At 42.2% G+C, this 25,635-nt stretch overlaps 1 protein-coding gene across 1 annotated transcript; it reads left to right on the forward strand.

Moving 5' to 3' along the window:
• Nucleotides 1-1,125: 1,125 nt before the first annotated feature.
• Nucleotides 1,126-23,878, forward strand: LOC119735713 (histone acetyltransferase KAT7-like). Its single transcript, XM_038209601.1, has 11 exons — nt 1,126-1,291; nt 4,754-4,907; nt 6,677-6,931; nt 8,034-8,159; nt 10,762-10,937; nt 13,568-13,774; nt 14,481-14,753; nt 16,939-17,079; nt 18,744-18,837; nt 21,227-21,373; nt 23,485-23,878. The coding sequence occupies exons 1-11, from the start codon at nt 1,277-1,279 to the stop codon at nt 23,694-23,696; spliced, it is 1,800 nt and encodes a 599-aa protein (XP_038065529.1). The 5' UTR covers nt 1,126-1,276; the 3' UTR covers nt 23,697-23,878.
• The last annotated feature ends 1,757 nt before the right edge of the window (nt 23,879-25,635 follow it).

Consider the following 25,635-nt stretch of genomic DNA (forward strand, 5'->3'; position numbering starts at 1 on the left):
AAAAAAGACCCGAATTTGCATCCGCCGGCCAAATCACTATTTGCATGCCCCCATGGGCTTTTAAAAAGAACTTTTGCAAATGGGAAAGACACTTTGGAAACATCCAATCAGTTTGAATATGCTTCATGGATTTCTGAATAAACGAGCACATTTTTAAACAGTATTAATTACTATTATTTTTCGATGTGGTGGCGGGGGGGGGGGGGGGCTAGACCGAAGATATATCAGAAGTGACGCAATAAAACCGACAGCGGGCGCAATAATTTTGATTAGGGTTTCAAAGGTTTCTACGTGAGTCGTTAATTTGCACTGAAAAAGTGTCCCCACCCCACATTTTTTTTTGGAAAAAACGAGACCGTCTAGTTTAAAAATCGGTGGAATTATGCGCCTATAGCCGAGGATCATCTCCCTAGCTTTTCAGCTCTTATCTAAGAGCAGAATTCATAAAATTAGGGTCCAAAAATGGGTCCTATTTGCACGAGAAAATGTAGGGATGCCATTGGTAACTTTGGCACTTTGCAGGATCAGCATTACTGGCAGGCTTCACGGCTATATATTGACTTCGGCCAAACCGCAAGTCCCATCATAAGGAATAAGTTAACTGGACCATTTTTTCCCCCAAGAGTGTGTCTCTATGTGTAAGGTGCTTAATTTTCCAGGGGGCGAGTCGGTCGGGGGCCAAGTCGGTCGGGGGGCGAGTCGGCCGGGGGGGGGGGGGGGGAGTCGGTCAGGAGGGGAGTCGGTATTATAAAGGGGCCAGTCGGCCAGGGGGCGAGTTGACCTGACACCGACCGACCAATCGCATGGACGTACAGTTAATGCATGGGGATATGGGATGTGGGGATGGGAAACATGTATTTTTAAGAAAAGCGCCCTCTAGCAATTGGGACGTTTTTAAAACCTCGGCTTCGTTTCAGACGAGTACAGTTTCAGATTTTTTTGGGGGCGGCTCAGTCACGGATATTGAAGTATTTCAAAAGGTAAAACCTTTTTAGAACATGCTCAGAAAACAGTTTTCGGAAAGAATGGAAATTATTTTGGAGCGAGCGAATTAACGATGCCGTATCAATCACAGCGCGCGTGGGCTCGAGCGCTCATACATGGCACATAACATTTGTTTCTAGTGCTAGAGGGCGCTATTGGTACAGTATTTTGCGCGCTGCCGCATCCCATCTTTCCGGCCAAAAATACGTAGTGTTTTCGTCCTAAAAAAACCCCAAAGAATCGACTTATTATTTGATTGTTTATCGTTAAGCCAGGAGTTAATACATTGAGAATGGGAAGGAAAAAGGTAAGAGGAGTTCAAGTCCGATTTAAACCGTAAGAAGATGATTTGTTTGTCGTATTTTGCCCCATTTTTACTTGAATTTCCCATTGACCATGTTGTCTGGTTGTTGACTGCATGGCAATGCTTGTTATTATTTACATAATCCGTGTAATTCCGACATGTCAAATATCCTCGCAAGGGCAATCGTGTAGTGAAGGGCCCGGCTCCTTTAACTTTCGGGAATAAAATCCACTTTTAAATTATTAGACCGACCTAGCTGGAGTTACCCAGCCCTAAATTTTATCATTGGGTTGTCATTTAGCATGTTTAGGGCTGGAGCAGTGGAGGAAGCTTTTCACGCGAACCAGCAGAGTTGGCAGGTCAAAAAAAAAAATTCGAAATTTTGAAAATGTGCAATTTTTTCCCTGTTACACACTAATTTCAACTGGAACTCACCCAAACCTTGCCTGGAATAACCATTACACAGGTCCTTGAAGTAAAAAACGATCCACGATGAAGATTCAGCCTACAAATGGCAGTGAAAAAACAAGGCATAAACTGACATCCGTGCGGTCATGGCGAGGACCGCAATTGGATTTGTGCACAGCACGTTACCAGTTCGTTCTTGCCGGCTGCGCTGGCTGATGGCGCAAGACGTCACGTTTTTGGGACCTGCCAACTCTGCTGGTTTGCGTGAAAAGCTTCCTCCAGTCCTAAATGACAACCCAATGATAAAATTTAGGGCTTGGTAACTCCAGCTAAGACCGACCAAAGTAGTTTTCGACATTCTCAATGAGGGTTTTGATTTTTTGAGGGAAATTCTGGGGTAAAAATAAAATGACGATGACAGCACGGCGACAACATGCAACCGGAAAATATTAAAAGATGGCACAACCGCACGGCACGCTGGAGCTGGAGGACGCACGGCACGCTGAATCGCAAGGCACAAACCGCACAGGAAAATCGTGATTTCTACCCCAAGAATCTGTTCAAAATTGCAAAATGGGTGTCATTAGAATTGAGAAAAGTCTGCTTTTGTTGGTAAAGGTGATTTTTGAGCAATACAAAACATTTTTGACTCTAATTTGATCAAAACAAAACAGGGGCACTACACTTCATGATCGTCCTAGTAAGCGCACATGCCAAGCAACGAATATGCCTAAATCTTACCAAAGCCCATTTCATGGTAGGACTTCAAGGGGCATTTCATGGTACTTCAAGGGGAAAGAATGGAAAGAATTTGGAAAGATTCCCATATCTGGCCATGAGCCTTATCGCAAATAGCAAAAAAATCAGAGAGCATCTCGGGGACATTGACTGCGTACGTACGCTGTCAACGCGTATGCCGCATGGCTTAACATCTTGATATTTAGCCCAAAAGACAAAAAAGTGGAGAAAATGAGGTGTCAGTAAGTTGGGCTACTACTAGGTGAAGGGGTAACGTGGGGGCTTGAACAAGTTCAAGGAAATACCCCCAAAATAAGAGATTATTGTTGTTTACAAATGTCTTCGTCAAAAACGTTTCTTACCAATAATTTTGGGAATTTCCTTGAAGTTGTTCAAGTCTCCCACATTAGGCAACCCTTCACCTACTTGTTATCCCAATTTACAGACGCCTTGTTATGTCCCCATTTTTTTTTTTCTGGGCTAAATATCACAATGTTGTCATTGTTCACATGATCTTGCATATCCATGTAAGGTTTTAATAGGGTAACTAAACCAGTAACTTGAGAAAGCAATTTGGTGAATTTGAAGTTCATCAATGCTGAGGTTTGGCAACACTACTTGATGATATCTGGAGACAAATTATGCGCGCAACTATAATATTATCCATAATATTAGCCATTTGGATAGTTACTATTTACTCATAATTATTCAGTCACTTATGCTTTACAAAATGTTACTGAAGTAAGGATATGTGTTAGAATCTCCAAAATACACTTTTCAAGAAAATAAAAATTAGGGTTTACATGTATAAGCCACCTGACTATTCGTGCCTAGGCCTGTAGTCTGGGGAGTCTCGATGACGTACATGTACATGTAACCGTCCACCTGGGACCAGATTGCTGGTACTGAAGCGATCATGTGGTTTAGTGATTGCATCGGTATCATCATTCTTGTCCTGTGCACTATTTCCCCCCCCCCCCCCCCCCCACGATCTTAGGCATCTGCAACCATCAGAAAAAGGGCCATCGTTTTGCTCTCGCAAATAAACCTGACCTGCTTGAGCCAAATTATTGTCAGGATGCAAATCAATGGAGTAAAAATATGCTTTCCTCCCCAGCCCTGCCTTCAACGTGGTAATCGTTACTTTCAGGACCCCGTTCCTATGTATTAAAGTTACAAGACTTGCCAAAATGGCTGACTAAATGACACTCAAAAGTGACATTCTGATATTTCTTGACACGTGAACACCTGGTAATGACACCTTAAACCCCTAACCCTGCCAGACGCAGCACAGTGCATCAGGTGGAAAAGTCTGGTGCACTTTGATGGAAAATGCTACCAACACCAGTGCAGAAACCGGCCACTTCTGAGACACTGAGAGCTAGTCCCATGGAACAATGCCCGAGTTGTATCCTGCTGCGTTGGGGGACCACAGACTCTGAGGCAGTTTGGCCTTGAGACTTTTGACCTGATGGATCTTGCTGCACTGGGCAGGCTTGTCACTTAGACAAGTGTTGCATGTTGCTGCGTTTGGCAGGGTTTCTAGCCAAAATACCCTGGAGGGTTAGGGTTAACAAACATCAGCAGGTTTAATTTCGTGGAAAGAGGGCAAGGCTTTGATTTATTAGCCCTAACTCCCTAGGGGGTGCGCAAAATCATACTGAATTTGGAGGATTCAGGACTGTTAGGGTTAGGGAAATTACATGGTAAGAGACGACAATGGTAACTACAAAAAACATGTTCAAAAACCAAGATGGCGACTGCCAAAACTGGTAAGGCTTTTACGTTTTCTCCCCATGTCCATTACGAAATGATATCAAATCCAGTGCCAAAGTAAAATATGAAGATTACCAAGGCTGTAAGACCTCATTTTTAAAATTATACACATTATGTAAAAGTAACAAATACCTTCAACACCCCTTTAACTTTTTTTCTTGTTTTAGTCATGATATCGTTTCGGTTTGCGGTAACACCATGTGGTAATAACTACTGCTTAGAAGGTATTAGTTCTGAGAAGAACTTGTCCTGCTTATCAACTTTGCTAAGTAGTTTTTTGTTCTGTTAAGAACAGTCCTGCTGTAAGTTCTAAATGAACAAGCCTGCTCTAGTCATCGTCAGGAGTCTCCTGACAGAACAAAAAACTACTTAGCAAAGTTGATAGTAAGCAGGACAAGTTCTTCTCAGAACTAATATCTTCTAAGCAGTAGTTATTACCACATGGTGTTACTGCAAACCGAAATGATACCGATACCCCACCATGCAAAGCCTCAAATTTTAAATATTAGTCATATTAATTATGTGTGTATTTGTCATCGTCAGTCAAGACAAGACAGCAGCTCTGGCTCCGAGTTCGTGTCGGAGGAGGAATCAGAAAGCTCGGGTGAAGTCGATACCTCCAGCACCGATGAGGAGTCCAGCAACCGGCGCGTGACCAGGACCTCCACACGGCTCCAAACAAGAGCAACCAATCAAGGTTTGTAGAATTGTAACGGTTAAAGGTCTCAGCCAGGGGCCAAGCCCGTGGAGCTGTTAGGCCAAGTAAAAAAAAAAAAAATTAGTTTCTTGTCTGGGCTTTTTGAAAAATGAAAGAGGTGTCCCCCCCCACCTGTTTCCCCCTTACTGCTTACTGCTTACGATCTCCATGAAATAGATGGGTCTCTAAGCAAAAAATCGGCTGTTCAGCAGCACTGTGAATTTTGCCCAGGTAACCAGCCAAAAGGTCATGAAGTGAACATAGCTTATTACTGGTTCTCTGCCAAGTTTTGCTGTGCAGATCAATTTGCTATAAGCATGATAAGACTGTGCCCGAACCACCTGGATACAGGTGTGTGTAACACGCGCACCTACGTGTACATGTGTGGAAGCCACCAGCTACCAGCTGCAGCCGCCACACACCGACTTGCGTGCATTATTGCCGGTTGTAGTAGATTTTGACAAGGCCTAACCTTAGGCCCAGGTAGGTCAGTTCGTCACCGACACCACAAACTGACACTCAGTTGCGCGTGAGTGCCCAGCTCGCACGCGTATTTTACAGAACCGCGCTATCATGGCTATTTTCGTTTTCACAAACTGACACCCGTCACTGCATGCGCGCACTCCTTACATGTTCGTTTTCACGAGCTGAAACCGACCTTCATTTCACCATTAAAAAGTTTTTAATTCAATTTTTGTGTAAGCCCGCCAGTATTTGGATTGATTAAATTTGTGTCAAACCTTTCAAAGCGTTTTTCTCCAAATGATATTTTATTTCCGCCACATGCTTGCGTCTCGGAACGTGAAAACGAAAACCATTCTGTTTCGTGTCAGTGTACGCAGTTCGCGCGCACACATGGGTGTCAGTTCGCGAAACCGAAATTATTGATTACCGAACTTGACGAATCTGGTGACGAATTTGAAGTATTGTGTCTCAAGAATAAACTGGAAAAAATGTTGTATCCTGATGCCACATTGGTGACAGTTGGTTTAGAAAGTCGTAAGAAAGATGGGGCAATATTGAGAAAGCACAGGTCTTCCCGTAACAGGTAAACTTAGATCTAAGTTGAAATGCCATGATGAAATACATGCAGGGATATACGTCCTCCTGTAATTGATTTGAGACTTTTTTTGAAATTGTAAAGAACACGTTTGCACCTATGTGATGTTTTTATGATTTTTTTCAGTATTTGAAAGAAAAAGCTCGCAGCTTTACACCCTAACCGCCCTGAATCCTTCAAAATCGTCTTTGCCTAATTTGGAGGATTTAGGTTACATGTACATGGCAAAAGTGCGTTACTGATTTCGTAGGATGCATGTTGTCAAGGCCTTGGGCCGGACCTTGTGTTGTTTTTGCTCAGCCTTGCATAAATATAGGCATGGATTATGCTTGAAATCCTCCATACTGCTCCAGGATGTCACTGGCCAAGCCTCAACATATTGACAGTCACTGCCGCAGGACTTCAGGCAGTGGTCACCCTTCCACGGACCATATTCCAGAAAAAATGGAGGAATTTACAGGATTGAGGCTACATCCTAGCAAAAAGGCCTAGGGAGTTAAGGTTAATCTGATATCCAAAACGTAACAATTCACAGATCACATTTTTGAATTTTTTTGGGGGTCACCCTGTATACATTGTGTATACATTGTATATATACATCGAGAACAGTTTCAGTCTGGAAACTTGAACTGCCTTCCATCCCAAGCATTTACAAGTACATGTTATTTAATTATTTATTTAATACATTCTTAAATGTATTTTTCAACAGCACTGTTAGTACAACCTTTCCGGAGGTCCCCCCTGAAGGGACGCAAGAGAGGCTCCAGCGGTTCCAACTCGGCGGAAAGCTCAGACACGGACAGTAACACCAAGACCACGCCGGTCAAGCGCAAGCGCGGCCATCCCCCAGCGAACAGCGGCACGTCGGACGGCGAGTCCAACGGTTCGACGGGCCCCTCCCACAGCCCCAAGAAGAGGGCCAAGAGGGAGGAGGATAACCTCAGCAACTCGCTGGGCAAACCAGGTCAGGATCCCTTGGTGTTTGTCACATTAACCTTGCATTATTTAACCGTAACCTTCCCGAATCCTCCAAAATCCTCTTTGCAAAATGCCTTCAAAATCAGCAACACATTTTAACCATATCCTCAATACTTCAAAATCCTCCACTGACGCAAGGAGGATTTTGGAATGTTTAACCCTTACTCCTTAGGCTAAAAAAAAAAGTCTCCGGTTTCTGGTATGGAGCTTGCCCAAAAAGTGGTGCAGCGACGCGGCTTTTTTTTTTTTTTACCTGATTTTTTTTATTCAAATGTCGGCTGATGACTGCAAATGGTGCCCGACTAAACTTAGTGCAAATATATGGGAGTCCAGAGAGGCCACATAAAGCTTATTCTCGACCATAAGCCAATCTAAAAACACGTTGAAATTGTGCAGCAGCAGGATTCCAGTCGAATCAGTGAGTTCGGCGGTTTTGAGACATCATCTTTCATTCAAAAAAAACCTTTTTTCATTTTGCCGACGCGCATGGCTACGGCGACGGGCGCGCATACCGGAAACCGGAGCCTTTTTTTTTTTGGCCTGAGGCATTTTTGCTAGGATGTAACCTCAATCCTGCAAAATCCTCCAACTGGCTCCATGTAAAAAAAGCATATAGCCTTTAATCCTGCAAAATCCTCCGTTATGTCTTGAGTCTTGTCATTGGAGGGTGACCACCGCCTCGATCTTGCAAAATCCTCTGGCAATCACTGTCACTTTGTTGAGGCAGAGCCAGTGACATTCTGGAGCAGTGTGGAAGATTTCAAGTATAATGTAGGCCTAAATTTATGCAAGGCTGAGCATAAACAACACAAAGTCTGGCTCAAGACCTTGACATGGTGCATACTTTGCTATGTAACCTCAATCCTGCAAAATCCTACATTTTGCAAAGAAGATTTTAGAGGATTTGAGAGGGTTAGGGTTTAATAAAGATATACACCATTTGCTTGATGTGCTTATTTTGTTTTACATTGAAAAGCTCTAAAATTGCTCAAAATGGTAGGGAGGCTTCATAACAACAACAAAACCTGATTAAGTTAAATCCTGGTAAATTTTAAATTGGATGTGTTGTTGCTATGCATGTTTACTAGGTGTGGTCCTGAATGCAGAGTTCGAAACCAGACAGCGCAAGAGCAAGCTGATAGCTGTGGCACAGGTTCAACGGTCGCTGGATATCATGGAGCTGAAGTGTCCGGTACCAGGCTGTGATTCACTCGGTAAGTTAAAATTACAGTAGCAACGGTGTTATTTAGTAGCCTTGGTCAAGGTGTTCAGCTATGATCCATGGTTGGCCGCGAACAGCATTAGCCGTACGCTATGCACTCACACGGACTGCACGAAGCGCGAACAGCGACCTCACGCGGCAAGGCTACAATATGCAAATTAGCTCGTGCTAAACGAACGCCTTGGAACATCCATGAGTGTTCGCTTATGTTTTTTCTTTGTTTTGTCGATGGATTTCCAGCAAAGACCTTATAAGCAAATACAGGTGATATTATTCTGTACATTTGGTCATGGAGGCTCAAATGTTACATGGATGGGGAGCTGGATAGTGTGGTTACGTTCTCCGTCAGGTTTGGAGTTCGCAGACCAAATATCAGTGTTGCAGTACTTGTACTCGGTACTCGTACTCGAGTTCTACTCGAGTCCTTTTTTTTAAGAATGTATATGTCTCTGTTAATCTGAGAAAGCCGGAGATTTCTTGCTCATCTCTCTCTCTCCACGGGTTTCGTTGAGTTGCGGTGGACGCGCAGGAGTTTTTTTTTAGCCTCAATCCTGCAAAATCCTCGTACTCATATTCGTACTCGAATGTCAAAAGAATCGTACTCGAAATGATGGTACTCGTGCTTGGGCAGCAAAGTACTCATACTCGACATGTCAAAATTGTACTCGATCATCAAAGTACTCGTACTCGAAAAAATGGTGTGGCTTGACTAACCAAGGCTTTATTTCATCGATACTTTCAGTTTGAAATGGTTGATTGGCTTGCGGAGAAAGCAAAGTTTCCTGATTTTTCTCTGTGCACGTCCGGACAAACACATTTAACAGCTAGCCGTTAGTGGGTTTGTATATCGGTCTGGGCAAATTACGCACAATGAATCATTTGCCATATGGCTGTATTCGGAAATAGAAGTACTTGTACGAGTTTTGTTCTTTGAATACAAGTACTCGTACGCCTACTCGGAAGTACAAGTACTCGTACTCGGAGACCTGTCCTTGTGCTCGGAACTACAAGTACTCATACTTGTACTCGTACTCGGTTATCTAAGTACTCGGCAGCACTCGGTCCTCAGAAAAAAGTACTCGACTACAACTACTCGAATAACTTGATGATAAATCCAGCGACAAAATGACGAAAATTGCCCAAAAATGATAAGCCACTGCTACGGTTGTTCCAAGGTGTTTGTTCAGCACCACCTGATTTGCATATTGTAGCCTAGGCGCATGAGGGCGCTGTTCACGCTTTGTACAGTACGTGTGATTGCATAGCACTGCTACTGTTTTGTTGGCGAATGATCACTGATCGACAGACTCTATCGTTGAACGCCTTGACCAGGGTTACTTTAACTAATTATTTAGGGGCTTTTTATCAGAGAGTCTCTGTTGTCAAACATTAAAAGGTAAGCACCGTCGATGTATCGATATTACTTGATTAGTCGATATTAGTTTGATATCGATATCGCCGATCAAATCGAAATATCGAAATTTCGATAATATTGAAAATATCAAAAATTTTGATATTGAGGGATGATATCGACAGTATCAAAATGCGTTAGAATATCGTCAAAATAAATCTTCTGTTTGTGGTTGTACTCTGTGTTTAATGTTTGCTGTATAATGGAATAAAAGTCGGTGGCAAATTGTGTTTGTGAGTGAGAAAACCCATCGTGTTTGGGGTACACGACTTAATACGTCCCCCATGCAAACAAGGAATCACTCTATTGTCCTCCGTACAATATTAATGTACCGGGGACCACAAAAATTAATAACAGGTGCGAGATTTCCTGGATCTTTTATATTGACTTAACTCATTCATAATCGATATATCGAATATACACGATATTGGATTTCCAATATATCGATTATTGAAAATTCTCATATCGACGGTGCTTATTAAAAAGTATCGTTTGCTTTTTGTGCAGGGTGCATAACACTCACCTGTTGGAGTTTCAGCCCAGTGGCTACTACATATATTTTTAGAAAACTGAAAAATTGTGTGGAAAATAAAACAGAGAAAATATATGCACAGTTTTATCGGGTGTTGAAACTGACTGCACTCCCGTTTTGAAACCACATGCAATCGTTGTTTTCTTTTCAATTCATTGAAACCGTTTGCGGTGGTATACTTGGCAGGGTGTTAAGGACCAGCCCCCATCTTGACTATTCGTGATGAGTTGTGCCAAATTAAATTTCAACGAATATGATGAAAACGACACCACGATATCTGTCTTGCGAGCGCAATTTGAATCTGTTCCACCAGTCGTCCGTGCGCAGATTGTACGGTAGAAGCGAATAGGTAAGCACGGATTGGAGTACCAGTAGTGTACGGCTGGAAATATGCATTAACGTTCAACACGTCTGAAACTACGTCGTACAGAGCTTCAAGGGTGTTGCATGTGGAGTTCGACTGCACTAACCTCCACATGTTGCGGTATTGTCGGGAGTTTCAGATTGTGTTGTACGAAATGCAGTGCTTTAAAAATCATGATGACGATAATGCCGATAGTCAATGGTGACCAGTCACGGGGTACCGGATGGTTCACATGCTACTTGGACATCCTACGATCAGACCCTATCTGGATATTATTCTTCCATCAGGTCACATCACCGGGAAATTCAGCAAGCACCGCACGGTCTCTGGCTGCCCCATCTACCACAACATGACCCTGGCAGAGTGCAAGGCACGGGCCGAGACCCGGGCTGACAAGGCCAAGCAAAAGGCTGAGGAGGAAGGCGAGGACCAAGATCTTGCCGGCAAGAATCTGCGCCAGTCGGTGAGTGGATAGACATCAATTCCTTAACCCTAACTCCTTGGGCACTTTCACTAGAAAGTATCCTGAGTCCTTCAAAATCCATCTATTTTGTCTTGCAAAAAATGTTGGTGTCCTAAGTCCATCAGAATCCACCAGTGAGTCCATCAGAATCCACCAGTGAAGTACATATACCTCGTACACACCAAAAATATGGGCAATTCCACGGTTACTCACGTTACTTTTTTGATGTACTTGGGCTGTAATTACCTTACTGAAAAGGTTAAATAACTGTTATCCCCATGGTAGATAAAGTAGACCTAGACCTACCTTAGCACCAAAGATGACATCCAGAAAAATGTGTTCTGTATGATAAACGAGACGCACAAAATCGGTTACTCATGTTACGAAAATGTAGCGTGAGTAACCGACATTGTGCGTCTCGTTTATCATACATAACTCATTTTTCTGGATGTCATCTTTGGTGCTTATGTAGGTCTAGGTCTACTCTATCTACCATGGGGATAACAGTTATCAAACCTTTTCAGTAAAGGTAATTACAGCCCAAGGAAACTCAAAAGTACATCAAAAATGTAACGTGAGTAACCGTGGAATTGACAACGAGTTAAACAGTTGAGATCCTGAATCCATCAAAATCCCCCTACTGCTTAATACGGAGGTATCCTGAATCTGCCGAAATCCTCCAAAACAGGGGTGTTGATTTTGATGGAACCAGGTACGTTGGGGTTAATGTGACAAAATGAAGAACCACCTAAAAAGACTGTCCTTGTTCTTATCAGTGTAATTTTTCCATGGCTGGTCTTAACTTTAATGATCCCCAACCAGCCAAATTCCAACACCATGATTTGTTGGAATCTGTTAGGATGAGTACTGCACTAGTTAACTGACTGTGCTTTACGTGGGACTAGTGTACCACAATGTTGGGATTTACAACGTTTCCGGTTGGAAGCCCTCCCGTCCAAAATGTACATTAACCCTTTCATGCCCACATTGTTTATTGACTAGGGCCCCCCAGGACCAAATTGTTTGCTCAGTCATGCGGAAATCACTAGTGCGTGAACAAAATGAGCACGAGTCAAAAACTAACTTTTTTCAAACCAGATTTTCCTTGCGAAGGAGTGATTAAAATCATAAATGTTGTGTGTAAAGTTTGTTCCTTGAACCTTACTCTTTTATGTGATGTAAAAATGAAGTCCATACGTGCAAATATAAGAAAGTTATGCCTTTTTGTTCATCTGGTCCCAATTATCAAACTGCAAGCCATTTCACCACATGACCAAATGGCACTCCATACCTCAAATTGTGCGTGGATACTTCTGAAGCACTTTTCTCATTTTTTGTGTGTGGTAACACTATGAATAAACCACACCAATAGAAAGATCCGAAAACACTCTTTCAGCTGGTATATAGTTGATGTATGGGCGGCCAAACATATCAACATGCCGCCTTTCTGAAACGTAGTGAATTTATCTGTGTTGAGGGTGTTTTGTGTGTGGTTTCCTGGTCGACTAAAGTCGCCCATGGGAACCAGCAGGGGACTACTTCTTGTCGACAAAAGTCGCCCATGGTAAGGAAAGGGTTAACCCTAACCCTCCTCACTCCTCCGAAATCCTCATTGCAGATTTGGAGTATTTTTGAGGATTGAGGATGAATGGCAAAAAGTGCCGGTTGATTTTGGAGGATGCAATGGGTCGAGGTCGTAGGCTGTACCCAGCATTCCTTACGTTCAGCCATGCATAATGGAACCCTGCATTATGCTGGATATCATCCGCACTGCTTCTGAATGTCATCGGTACTGACTCAAGCCATAGCAGTGAATGGAGGAGGATTTTGGAGGTTTGAGGCAATGGTCACCCCTCCACTGAACAAATTCAAGAAATAACGGATGATTTCGGAGGATTGAGGATGAATCCAATTTGTACATATGGTGGCAATTGGAGGATTTTGCAGGATTGAGGATGGTCCCTAGCCAAAAGGGCCTTGTGGGTTAAAGTTAAGGGGTCCGCTCATAAGTCCGACGCCTCATAGGTCCGACGCCTCATAAGTCCGACAAAATCGCATCCCCTAACCAAATAAAGGCCCATAAGTCCGACGCCTCATAGGTCCGACGCCTCATAAATCCGACGCCTCATAGGTCCGACGCCTCATAGCTCCGACGCCTCGTAAGTCCGACAAATTAAATGCCTCGTTTTTCCGTTGTCGGACTTATGAGGCGTCGGACTTGTGAGGCATAACATTTATTTTTTCAGCCTCATAGGTCCGACGCCTCACAAGTCCGACGCCTCAAAAGTCCGACAACGGAAAAACGAGGCATTTAATTTGTCGGACTTACGAGGTGTCGGAGCTATGAGGCGTCGGACCTATGAGGCGTCGGATTTATGAGGCGTCGGACCAAAGTTAATACGCTGTGACATGCACCCTCTTGTAGTACGATCCCAAGTTTGTCATTCACAGATATCGTCGCTTTGCTCACATAAATGAGAGTTATTTTCCGGAATGACAAACTAGGGATCGTACCACAAGAGGGTGCAAATCGCATCGTACTTACGTACATTTTGGATGGGAGGGCTTCCAACCGGAAACCTTGCTGAGTGAGTTGTACATTTTTGTTTCCCTCCACACAATGAGCGCAGAATCTGTCGCGGATGAAGCAGCAGAAGAAATACCAGGTTCTAGAGATGAGAAGACAGCGTAAAGAGCTGAGCGCGGAGCAGCGAGAGAAGAACCGCAATCACCGGGAGGAGTTCCACAAGAGCCGGGAGCCACTGCTGGATGGGCTGACGTCGCAGTACGACATGGACCTCTTCAGGCAGGCACAGATCAGAGCATCTGAAGAAATGGTAAGGCTTAAAACATGTCAAATAACAAGTACCAAGTGGTACCACCCATGTCGGTCGGGTAGCAGCAAGGCCAGGTAACGTGTGAAGACGCTATACGAAACCGTCCTTGCACCCCGGCCGTACTGGTACCTCAAAGAGTACAGAACTCAAAAAGGAATTAAAGCAATTAAAGATACATGTATAGTCCATCATTTGTAATTTGTGCATTTTGTTCGTTTGGGGCAACAAAAGTGTTCAAAATCCAATGAAGGATACTGAACAACTAAACCTGATGAAGTTTCAGCTCAGCTTCAGCTGTATATTCCGAGAAAAACAGCATTCTAGGATCTCAATTTCAAATCAAAAGTTGCTGAATCATGTTTTGAATTGCAGCTATACGCGATGCCGTGCACTGATCCGACGAATTATAGCAACCGCGCGCGCCTGTGCGTCGTGCCAATGCTTGCGCGTGCTGCGCCGATTAACAAAACGAACTACTAATTTAAATTTTACTACGGTGCGTCTTAAGACGCAACGTTGGAAAGGCCTTCTTTCGTTGATTACTTCAAAATGATAGCTTGCCAGAAAGATTAATTTCAGAGGGAGTTTAGTCCACTTACTATCTTTCAACCAAGTATGTTTTTCAACAATAACTGTTTCGGATGGCTGCAAATGATGGACTATAGCTTTATTTATTAAAGCAATTAAATCAACCTGTTCTTATCAGGAGCGGGAGTACAACAACGCACCTTACGACGGCGTCCTGAAAAAGATTGACTTTGGTCGCTTTGAGCTGGGCACCTGGTACAGCTCCCCGTACCCGGAGGAGTACGCCCGCCTCCCCAGGCTCTACATCTGCGAGTTCTGCCTCAAGTACATGAAGAGCTCCACGATTCTACGCCGGCACACGGCCAAGTGCATATGGAGGCATCCGCCGGGCGACGAGATCTACAGGAAATGCAACATCTCCTTCTTTGAAGTGGACGGGAAGAAAAACAAGGTACGGGCATCTAATGTGAACCTCTTGGTTTGTTTATAAAAGTATATCTTAATGATACATATAAAAATATCACTATGTCTAAATACTGGACTTACAATTTGCTATGTTTCGTCAGACATCGTCAATCAATACAGGGTGAGTAAAAAAACAAAAAAACAAATTTTGGGACTATTGATTTAGTGAAGTTCTGCATGTAGCACTTTCAAAATCTAGGAAATGAAAGCCCAATTCATAAGCTTTCTTTTAGTACAAGAATCATTCAAAACACTTGTACTTTTCAAGTTACGGAATTTTAAACACAACCACCGTTTTAAAGTTCTGTCCACGGATCACAAAAAAGGTGTGCATTCTTTCAGCAAAACGAAATCAATTCACACACATCCCTATGTGCTTTGTTTTCGCTTTGCTGAAAGAAAACTTACCTTTTTGTGATCCGTTGACAGAACTTTAAAACGGTGGTTGTGTTTAAAATTCTGTGACTTAAAAATTACATGAGTGATTTGAATGATTCTTGTTCTACAAGGAAGCTTATAAATTGGGCTTTCATATCCTATATATTTTGAAAGTGCTACATGCAGAACTTCACTAAAACAATAGTCCCGACATTTGGGTTTCGGTTTTTTTTACTCGCCCTGTAGACTGGTCATGTGATGGACAGCTAGGAATATTCTGAATGGCCTGGCAGGGGTGTGATTTTTCCGGATTTTTCCGGATTTCCGGATTTGTATCTAACGTCTGCGGAATTGTTTTGAGGATTCCGGATTTTTAACGTTTTCTGTTTCCGTAATATAATATCGCCCAAAAACTTCTGGCGAAATATAGGCTCTAATTTACGATAATGGATGGACTGGTGACAAGTCTAATGCAGTGCGGTCAAGAACCTAATAGACATTATTGCAGTATGCGCAGTGGAGTACTTGAGGACCAGACTAAAAATAATTTTCAATGGGTTTGCAGCACCTCGTGTTTTTTTTCGCGTGTGGATGTGTGTGTGTATTGTGCATGTAGTGTGCAGTGACGATCGTATGCTAGCAATTCGCAAACACATTGGCGTTGCCGCGATTTTGTCAAGGAATTCAAGAGTATGGCTGGAAGAACTGGTAATAAAGTGTCACTGTGGATGGAAATCAGTTTGAGCTGCAGTAGTGCTTTGAAAAATAGCCACCACCAACACAAAATTTCAAAAATGTTTTGGAAGCCTGGGGCTGGGACTGGAGTTGAAAGTAAGATTAAACTTTTTTCAGCACCGTTCATATTGTTTTGTGTGAATCGTTTCTCTCTGCAACATGCAAAAGTAATAACATCACACACAGAAAAAGCCTTTATGAATCAATCATATGGATTATATTATTTAATGACCAGACGTTTTTTCTTAATTTTTCCCCCATTTGTTTTCTTTACTGAAGCGACAAAATTTGCTAACATTACAGAAATTACAGTACATAAAATGTACATGCCCTAGGCCTATATATGAACATACGTGCATGCATATGTATACATGTACATCTATACAAGTACATGTACAATAATACATGTACATGTACATGTATATTACATGTCAACCGAAGTTCGTGGATTTTTCATTTTTGTCCAATCACACCCCTGGCCTGGCCCAGTGTGTGAGATAGATTGATATGTGACCTCCCTTGTAAGTGGTGGTCGTTCTGTTGTTTCCCAGATGGCTTCTTTGATTCCTGTTCTTTGATTTCTGGCTTAAGTATCAATCTTCTACAGTCAAAGCATAGCTGTATAACATCTCATAAACGGTCACAGCTGGTCAATATTGCTTTGTGTAAGCAGGGAACCTTCAACTGTTAAAATCAGTCATAGCCAGTCAGCCCTACTTTGTGTAAGCAGGGAACACTCATCTGTTTGATTTTGACTTGCTTGATTTTGACTGCTGGGACGGCTATGTTGAATTTGCCAGCCAGAAAGGGAAGGTTCTTTTTGCTCAATTGCCATGAAAAAAAATAAATAATGGCTGCGTCTGTGCCAATTCTGCCTATCCCCAAAACGACAAAACCCGAATCTGTAGCTATCTCCCCCCCCCCCCCCCAAAAAAAAAAACCCACAAAACTTTGGGAATTGGTCTGCAACATGTTTTGCACTCTGGGGGAAGAGGCTTGTAGTTTCCTTTCACAGAGTGATTCCTGTTGATTAGATTTCTTTCTTTCTGGACGCCCAGATCTACTGCCAGAACCTGTGTCTCCTTGCCAAGTTGTTTCTGGACCACAAGACCCTGTACTACGACGTGGAGCCGTTCCTGTTCTACATCATGACTCTCAACGATTCCACAGGGTGCCATATAGTTGGCTACTTCTCTAAGGTATTGTGTCACAATCACTGATTCCTTTGACCAAAGTTGACAACTCTGCGAGACGCCATCGCATTATTTGAGCAGTTTCCCACCGTGGTACTTACAGGTAGCGTCCATCAATTTGTAATTTGTGCATTATGTTCGTTTGAAGCAACAAAAGTGCACAAAATCTAAAGAAGGGTGCTGAACAACTATTAAACCTGGTGAAGATTCAGCTCAGTGAATGCTATTTATTCCGAGGAAACATTATTCTAGGATCTCGATTTCAAATCAATAGTTTCCGAGTCATGTTTTGAAATTGGGCCCGAATTCAGCGTCCGAGGCACATTCTCACTGAGTCGATTGTAGCTGGGCGATGTCGCGCACTGAACTGACGAATTATAGCAACCGCGCGTGCGTGCGTGTGCGTCGTGTCAACGCTTGTGCTCGCTTCGCCGAATAAAAAAAAAGAGCGAACTACTAACGGAAATTTCCAACGATAAGTCTTTAGACGCACCATTGGGAAGACCTTCTTTCATTGATTTCTTCAAAATGATAGCGTGCCAGCAAGAATAATTTCATAGGGAGTTTAGTCCCCTTACTATCTTTCAACCAAGTATGCTTTTCAACAATAATTACGTCAGTTACTTTTTGGATAGCTGCAAATGATGGACTGTACCTTTAACTTTTCAGTATAATGATGCATGAGCGTTACGTTTGAGCACCATCTCTTCAGTAGGCGTTTTTGGTGAACATATATGTAATCCCTTCTCAAAGTATCTAAACAGGTGGGTCGAGGTTCTCTGGGCCCAAGAAGAAAAATCCTTGGGGGAACCCCAGTTTGAATAAGGATGTCGTCCTTTACTGAGGGGAGAATGCAAACAGTGTTGTAGTACTCGTACTCGGTACTCGTACTCGAGTACTACTCAAGTACTTTTTTGGAGTACTCGTACTCGCACTCGAATGTCAAAGTCCTTGTACTCGAAGTGATGGTACTCGTACTCGGGCAGCAAAGTACTCGAACTCGACATGTCGAAATTGTACTTGATCATCAAAGTACTAGTAGTCGATTAGCAGTACTCGGGGGGAAAAATTGTGTAGCTTGACTATATACCACGGCCTTATTTTATCGATACTTTCAGTTTGAAATGGTTGATTGCCTTGTGGAGAAATCAAAGTTTCCTGATTTTCCTCTGTGCACGTCTGGACAAATACATTTAACAGCCAGCTTTGAGTGGGTCTGTATATCGGTCTGACTGGGCCTGGGCCAATTACGCACAATGGACCATTTGCCGGATGGCCGTATTCGGAAATACAAGTACTTGTACTCGTACTCGTACTCGGAAGTACAGTACTCGTACTTGTAAGTACAAGTACTCGTACTCTGAGACCTGTTCTTGTACTAGGAGGTACAAGTATTCGTACTCGTACTCGGCAACCTAAGTACTCGGCAGTACTCGGAAAAAGTACTCGCTACAACACTGAATGCAAAATAAGATACATGTCGTCAGTAACTCAAGGCTCATCCTGAACCTGTAGAACACAAGGTTTTTATAACCACTTGTTTCATTTTACATTCTTCCCTTAGCCCTTATCCCTGCCTCTACTTGGTCACTCGTGAAAGTGACCCAAGTACAGTATCAGTGAATGGGGAAAACAACATCTTTTTGTGTGTGTGTTCTTTTTGCCCTCAGGAGAAGAATTCCTTCCTGAATTACAACGTCTCTTGCATCCTGACTTTGCCACAGTTTATGCGACAGGGTCACGGCAAAATGATCATAGACTTCAGTAAGTACATCACTTTTATATTCACGGCAAAACGATCAAAGACTTCAGTAAGACATCACTTTTATATTTATGGCAAAATGATCATTGACTTCAGTAAGTACGATCCCGTTAGCTCGGTGGTCGAGTGGTAAGACATCTGCACTAGAAAGCAGGAGGTCGTGGGTTCGAGTCCCACCCGAGTGATTTTTCCAACTTTCACTCGGGAGGTAACACACTGAGTATACAGTGTTTAAACGTCGGTGAAGGGCAAAACCTAATTTGATTTATATCACCCAGACGCAAAATTCCATCTTATAATACATCACTTTTATTTTTACGTGTTTGTAGCCAGCGCAAGCGATGCGTAATGCGCGAATCGCATGGTCACGCGGCTGGTTTAAAACAGCGCCATTTAAATGTAAACACCAAGTTGTGTTTAAAAGGTGGTTTGAAACCACCCACGTGAAAGGCTGTTCATAGTACTCGGACATCTCTTCTAAACACTCGTCTATTGAAATCATTTAAAAATTTTAAAAAAACGTGAACAAGGCCCATATGCTTCTCAGTGTTGTCCATCGTTGAGTACGACATACAACAGCCGCTGGGTCAGTAATACATACGTTCTGTACATACGCACACAGTCCATTTCTGACCCGACGGCTGTTGCATGTCCTAATCACTGCTTATGGGACGTCACTAATCTGCTCCTGGTACCCAGGTCCACCGCCAGGTAACCATAAGACTAGCCAATTCGAATTGCCCAAGGTGTAACCTTTTCAAAAATACCCACTAAACACTTGGTCATTTCCAAACAATAAATGGCCCCTGGCTCTTGGACTTATAGGGTCTTTTCGCATGATGCTTTTTTATCAATAACACGTCCCTGACTATGCATCTACAACGTTTCAATTGAATTCTTGGACCTACGGTTCTTTAGATATATTATTTAAAATATGCACTTTTAAGACTACATCGCAAGACCAGTGATCACCTGCCGCTAGAGATCCCTCGAATAATGCCTATGCTGACTTTGAATGATGTATGACAAAGATTTATGCCAAAAGTGGATGTCACAAAAATCATGTACAAAGTCTATGGGATTTGGAAAGAACAAAAAGAAGAGGGGGAAAAAAAAAAAAAGAACAAAGAGAAAGGCTTTTCCGCAACTACGCTCCGCAACTGTGCGGAAAAGCCAATAAAAAATTAGGTTCTTGCCACCCTCTCGGTTTTGAACCGCACTGAATATAATGAAATACAACAGGCTGCCCGGTTGAACAAGATCTACCAGGTCAACTTCCCGAAAGACCATACTGCCTCAGAGTCTTTGGTTGCCAACTGCAGCAGGATTCAACAGTAGAATTGTATGATGGGACTGTTTATGGCTCTAGTGTATGTTTGCCCGATGCAACAACGCCCTACAGACTTGAACACTTGTTGTTAAAGTTTTCAATTTCACCGCCCTAAACCGCCCAGCCGAGTACTCCCTGTATTTCTCCAAACGGCTCGGAGCACTACACAGTTTTATGGATTCATTGGGGTCGGGAATGAATACAATGTAATACAATGTAATACAATGCAATGTAAGGCCAAAAAAAAAAGTCTCCGGTTTCTGGTATGCGCGCGCGTCGCCGTAGCCATGCGCGTCGGCAAAATGAAAAAGTTTTTTTTTCAATAAAAGATGATGTCTCAAAACCGCCAAACTCACTGGTTTGACCGGAATTCTGCTGCTGCACAATTTTAACGTGTTTTTAGATGGGGTTATGATCGAGAATAAGCTTTATGTGGCCTCTCTGGACTCCCATATATTTGCACTAAGTTTAGTCGGGCACCATTTGCAGTCATCAGCCGACATTTGAAGCCAAAAAAACCCAAAAAACAGGTAAAAGAAAAAAAAAAGCCGCGTCGCCGCACCACTTTCGGGGCAAGCTCCATACCAGAAACCGGAGACTTTTTTTTTTGGGCCTAATACAGTGTAATACAATGTAATACAGTGTACTACAATGTAATACAGTGTAATACAGTGTAACACAGTGTGATACAGTGTGATACAATGTAATACAGTGTACTACAGTGTAAAACAGGGTAAAACAGTGTAGTACAGTGTAACACAGTGTGATACAGTGTAATACAGTGTAAAACAGTGTAATACAGTGTGATACAGTGTGATACAGTGTGATACAATGTAATACAGTGTACTACAGTGTAAAACAGGGTAAAACAGTGTAGTACAGTGTAACACAGTGTGATACAGTGTGATACAATGTAATACAGTGTAATACAGTGTAAAACAGGGTAAAACAGTGTAGTACAGTGTAACACAGTGTGATACAGTGTAATACAGTGTAATACAATGTAGTACATGTGCTAATGGTTTAATGGAGAGTTATTGATATCTTGTTTTTTTGGCCAGGCTACTTACTGTCCAAGCGAGAGGAGAAGATTGGCTCACCAGAGAAGCCTCTCTCTGACCTGGGGCTGATCAGCTACCGGAGCTACTGGAAGGACGTGGTGCTCAAATACCTGAGCAAATTTGACGGCCGGGAACTCTCTATCAAAGGTCAGTTTGACTTGGATGCATTCATAGTGGCGAAGAGGCTATTCTTTTGCAGTGTGCCCTTGGAAAAGTTTGACATGCATTGGTACACATTGCTGAGCGGTACCCAATTTGAACATTTTCATTTTTTTTATATTTTTTTATTATTCCTTTTTCAGCGGACGTGATTTAAATTGGAATGTTTCTGTTAAAAAGCAATAGAATATTTTTTAACCTTTAGTTCCCACCTGTTTAATTTTGCATTCTCCAGGCATGCAGCTTTGCCTCGGATCAGCAGATTTCCATTAACCCTAACCACCCCAGCTCCATCAAAATCCATCCCCCCATTTTGGTAGATTTTGTGGGACATTGTCCAGAAGGCCTGGCGTGACTAAATATTGATGGGAGTATTATGGACTTGGGCCTAATGGCCTGGAGCAGTGCTAGGCGTATCCAATTGATTTTGCCTAGCTTCCTGTACTGCTATTGTGATAAAAGCCATGTGCAGCAAGTCCATGAATTTCAACTAGTGCGTCAGTGGTGGATTCCATTACGTCATGTACAGTTTTGTATTGGAAGCAGAGTGATTGATGGATTTTGATGGACTTGGTCCAGTTCCTAGTAAAAGACGCTAGGGAGTTAGGGTTAAACATTGAAAAACAGTGTATCAAGTCTGGTAAAGCTTGGAATTTCCTCTTTCCACACACTTTGACTCGACTCGACCTTTTAGACCTAATGACTCGACTGGAGTCACTTCCTTAAAATTATTAACTTTTTTCATTAATTCATTCCTTCCTTTTTCGGTTTATTTCATTAAAAACACTAAACAAAAAGTAAAATGACTAAAAACGTTTGATTTACAGAAGGATAAAATTACATTAAACAGAAAGAAAAACAATTTTAAAACAATTGCAAAGATACAACTTACTGAAAGAAAAAAAAACTAAATAGAAATAAATAGGCAAATAAAATGTACTAATAAAAACCAACTTTCTTAAAATGTTGATAGAGGAACGTTAACAGCCATGAGACCGTGTAAAATGCTATTACAACAATAAAAAATACATCAAGAATTTTGCAGTTCATCGTTAAAGGGGCACTAGGTCCTGAAATCCCCGGAAATTTCATGTTTTTGGTTGTTTACTTATCCTATTTCAAACATCTGGTTGAAAGGAAACCAACCTAATGTCTTACTGTTCCCGAGAAAAGACGAAAAAAAACCCGGTTATTTACATCGGACACGACGGAGTACGAATACGCTTTTCCTGTCGTTTTCAGTCAATGTACGTTGCGTGTGTCAATACAGCACCGTGCTTGCGAACAGCGGTGACCAATCACCAATGCACAAAATGTGGTTTCTTACACGTCCGCAAAAGGCGAACACTTTACGGATGAAATCACAAATAGCACCCAAACAGCTCGACTTTTTGGGGTCGCAAAAGTGGACCCCGAAAGTCGTTTTCGCACGCATAATACAGGAATAACACAAAAACACCCAGTCTTTAAAGAATAGTTGTGTGGATGTTTATATCCTACTTTTAAATGTTCTTTCCGATGAACGTCATTTTGTTCAAAGCGCATTTTGTATCCCAATTGGGCTGTTACATGACGCAGTGTCCCTTAAAGCCTGGTTCATACTTCACGCGAAAGCATGTGCGAAGCGAAATTAACGTCGTCAACAATGGTGGACGCGCTTCAAATGTATTGTTGACGTCACGAATTTCGTTTCGCTTTCGCGTGAAGTATGAACCAGGCTTTGAGCTGTTTTACCATATGCATATTTGGGCTTTGTTTGAATCTTTGTGTTTTACAACGTGGAACTTGACCTGAGTCACAAAATACAGTGACTTGTTACAACTCTGCTTACTGCCCAGTTGAGGATTCAAAAATGAATACAGTCGAGTCTCGCTAATACAAAATCGTTTAATAAGACCTAGCCAAATTGTTTGTTATATCAGAATTTTGTATTAAGAGGAGCATCAGTCCCATTCATTGTGCACATAAATGCACAGTCGGGACTAAGGCTTTATGTTTGTTATAACCAGAATTTTGTATTGACAGAGTTTGTACTAACGAGATTCAACTGTAGTTTCATTTTGGCACATTTTTGTGTATCTTTTGCACCTGCGCCTCAGATATCAGCCAGGAGACGGCCATCAACCCCTACGACATCGTCAGCACCCTGCAGTCCCTCAGCATGCTCAAGTACTGGAAGGGCAAGCACCTGGTCCTCAAGCGCCAGGACCTCATTGATCAGTACCTCAGCAAAACCTCCAAGAAGAACAGCCTCAAGACCATTGACCCCCTGTACCTGAAATGGACTCCCCCGGTGGGTGATACAATCTGAGAGGTTTTTGTACACAAGTAGCAGGCGTCAGGGTCAGTACATTATCTCAACTAGGGATGATCAGTGACAGGTCAAAAGTTTCAACAGGTGATAAAAAGTGTCAACAAAAGTTCACATTGGTAACTGTGAGGTTTAAAGAGGTGGTGGAATGCTCGAAGACATTTCCGTCATTTCCGTATATATTTCCGTATATGTAGCCTAAGGTATGATGAAATAAAAACGACTATTGTTTCTGTCACAAAATGAGTACAAAAGGTACTTTTGAGAGCTGTTTTTCAAGTCCTGTCATGCCTGTTTCGACCCGAACGTGCAACTTGTGTAAAAGTCGTCGTTGCGGGCAGCAAACAAAACACAGTAAATTGCGACGTAATAAACAGGACTCCCGATGCAGAGTAGCATAAACGAGTCCTGTTTATTACGTCACGATTTACTGTGTTCTGTTTGCTGCCCGCAACGACGACTTTTACACAAATTGCACGTTCGGGTCGAAACAGGACCTGAAAAATAGCTCTCAAAAGTAACCTTTGTACTCATTGCATGACAGAAACAATAGTCGTTTTTATTTCATCACACCTTAGGCTACATTGTACATATACCCAAAAAATGACGGAAATGTCTTCGAGCATTCCACAACCTCTTTAATTGGCTACTTTACCTTTACATACACGCAAATCATTGGCAGTGACTAGCCTACAGCCTAATTGTGAAATGGACTCCCACGGCAGGTGGTCCCAAGATGGTTTTGTGTACAAGTTGCAGGTATTTGGAGTACATCCCCCAAGTACATGTACATGTAGGCGTGGTTTGTGAGATCAAATCCCATAGGTTATTTAAAGTTTGAATGAGGTCAACAGTCAACTCTCGTTACTCATACAAACTCTGTTAGTACAAATTCTTGTTATAGCAAACAAAAAAACTTGGGCGTCACTGTGCAATTATGTGTACAAAGACTGGGCCCAGCTCTCCATTAATACACAATTCTGGTATGACAAACATTTATGGCTAGATCCAGCTGAGTTTGATATAACGAGAGTAGACTGTATTACAATCCTCATCTCTGTTGCGGGGCAGATTGTACACAACGATTGATATATCTTGTTTAGTTTGTTTTGCCAAAAACAAATGTCACATTGCAAAGGCTATCGTTGAAGTTATTCACATTTGTACAGGATTAATCTGTGTCTACATACAAAAAAAAATGAAAACACCTGACGTAGAAATATTCACACTAACGTTTTCAGATCCTTTTTAATATCCACCAGGGGCAGATTTCATGAAACGCGTCTTATCTTGCCACTCATCTTAGGACTTAAGACGAGTTCCCACTCTGAGATCGATCTTTAGCCAAGACACATCCTAAGACTGATTTCGCTTAACCCATCGTAAGAAAGACGCATCAAAACTACAAATTTAATGGCTGTATCATGTCAGTTTTTAACGTGTGACAAAACAGTTGTTGCAAATATATGCCCAAAACCAACTGTGCATTTTCGAACACAAAACTTCAAACATGTCAGCGTAACAATATTTGATCTATTATACTAACCCCCCAAATAGTTCATTGCTGAAAATTACAGCGAAAGCCTATAATGTACACTCCCTTCAAACAAAATAAATGGGGATTTTAAGGGCTACCTTTAGGTAAATACATTATCATAGACCCTAGGTTGTTTGTTTGGCCCTCGGCGGCCCCAAAACCTCTGCCGATTATTTCATCTTTTTTTTGTATTTATAAGGCCAAAAAAAAAAATATTCGGTCTCTGGTCAGACCAAAGTTCCGGAATTGACGCAGCCACGCGGCTTTTTTTTTTTTTTTTTTCCTTTTTTTTTTTTTTCTTCAAGCTTGGATTGTACAGACAAGGTGGGGTACTATTTTGCTTTTTTGGTGTCCTCATGTACATTAGTGTCCTCCATAATTTGCCTTGGTGCTTTCGATCAT

This window comes from Patiria miniata, unplaced genomic scaffold (genome assembly GCF_015706575.1).
Source record: "Patiria miniata isolate m_02_andy unplaced genomic scaffold, ASM1570657v1 HiC_scaffold_29, whole genome shotgun sequence".
Classification (NCBI taxonomy): domain Eukaryota; kingdom Metazoa; phylum Echinodermata; class Asteroidea; order Valvatida; family Asterinidae; genus Patiria; species Patiria miniata.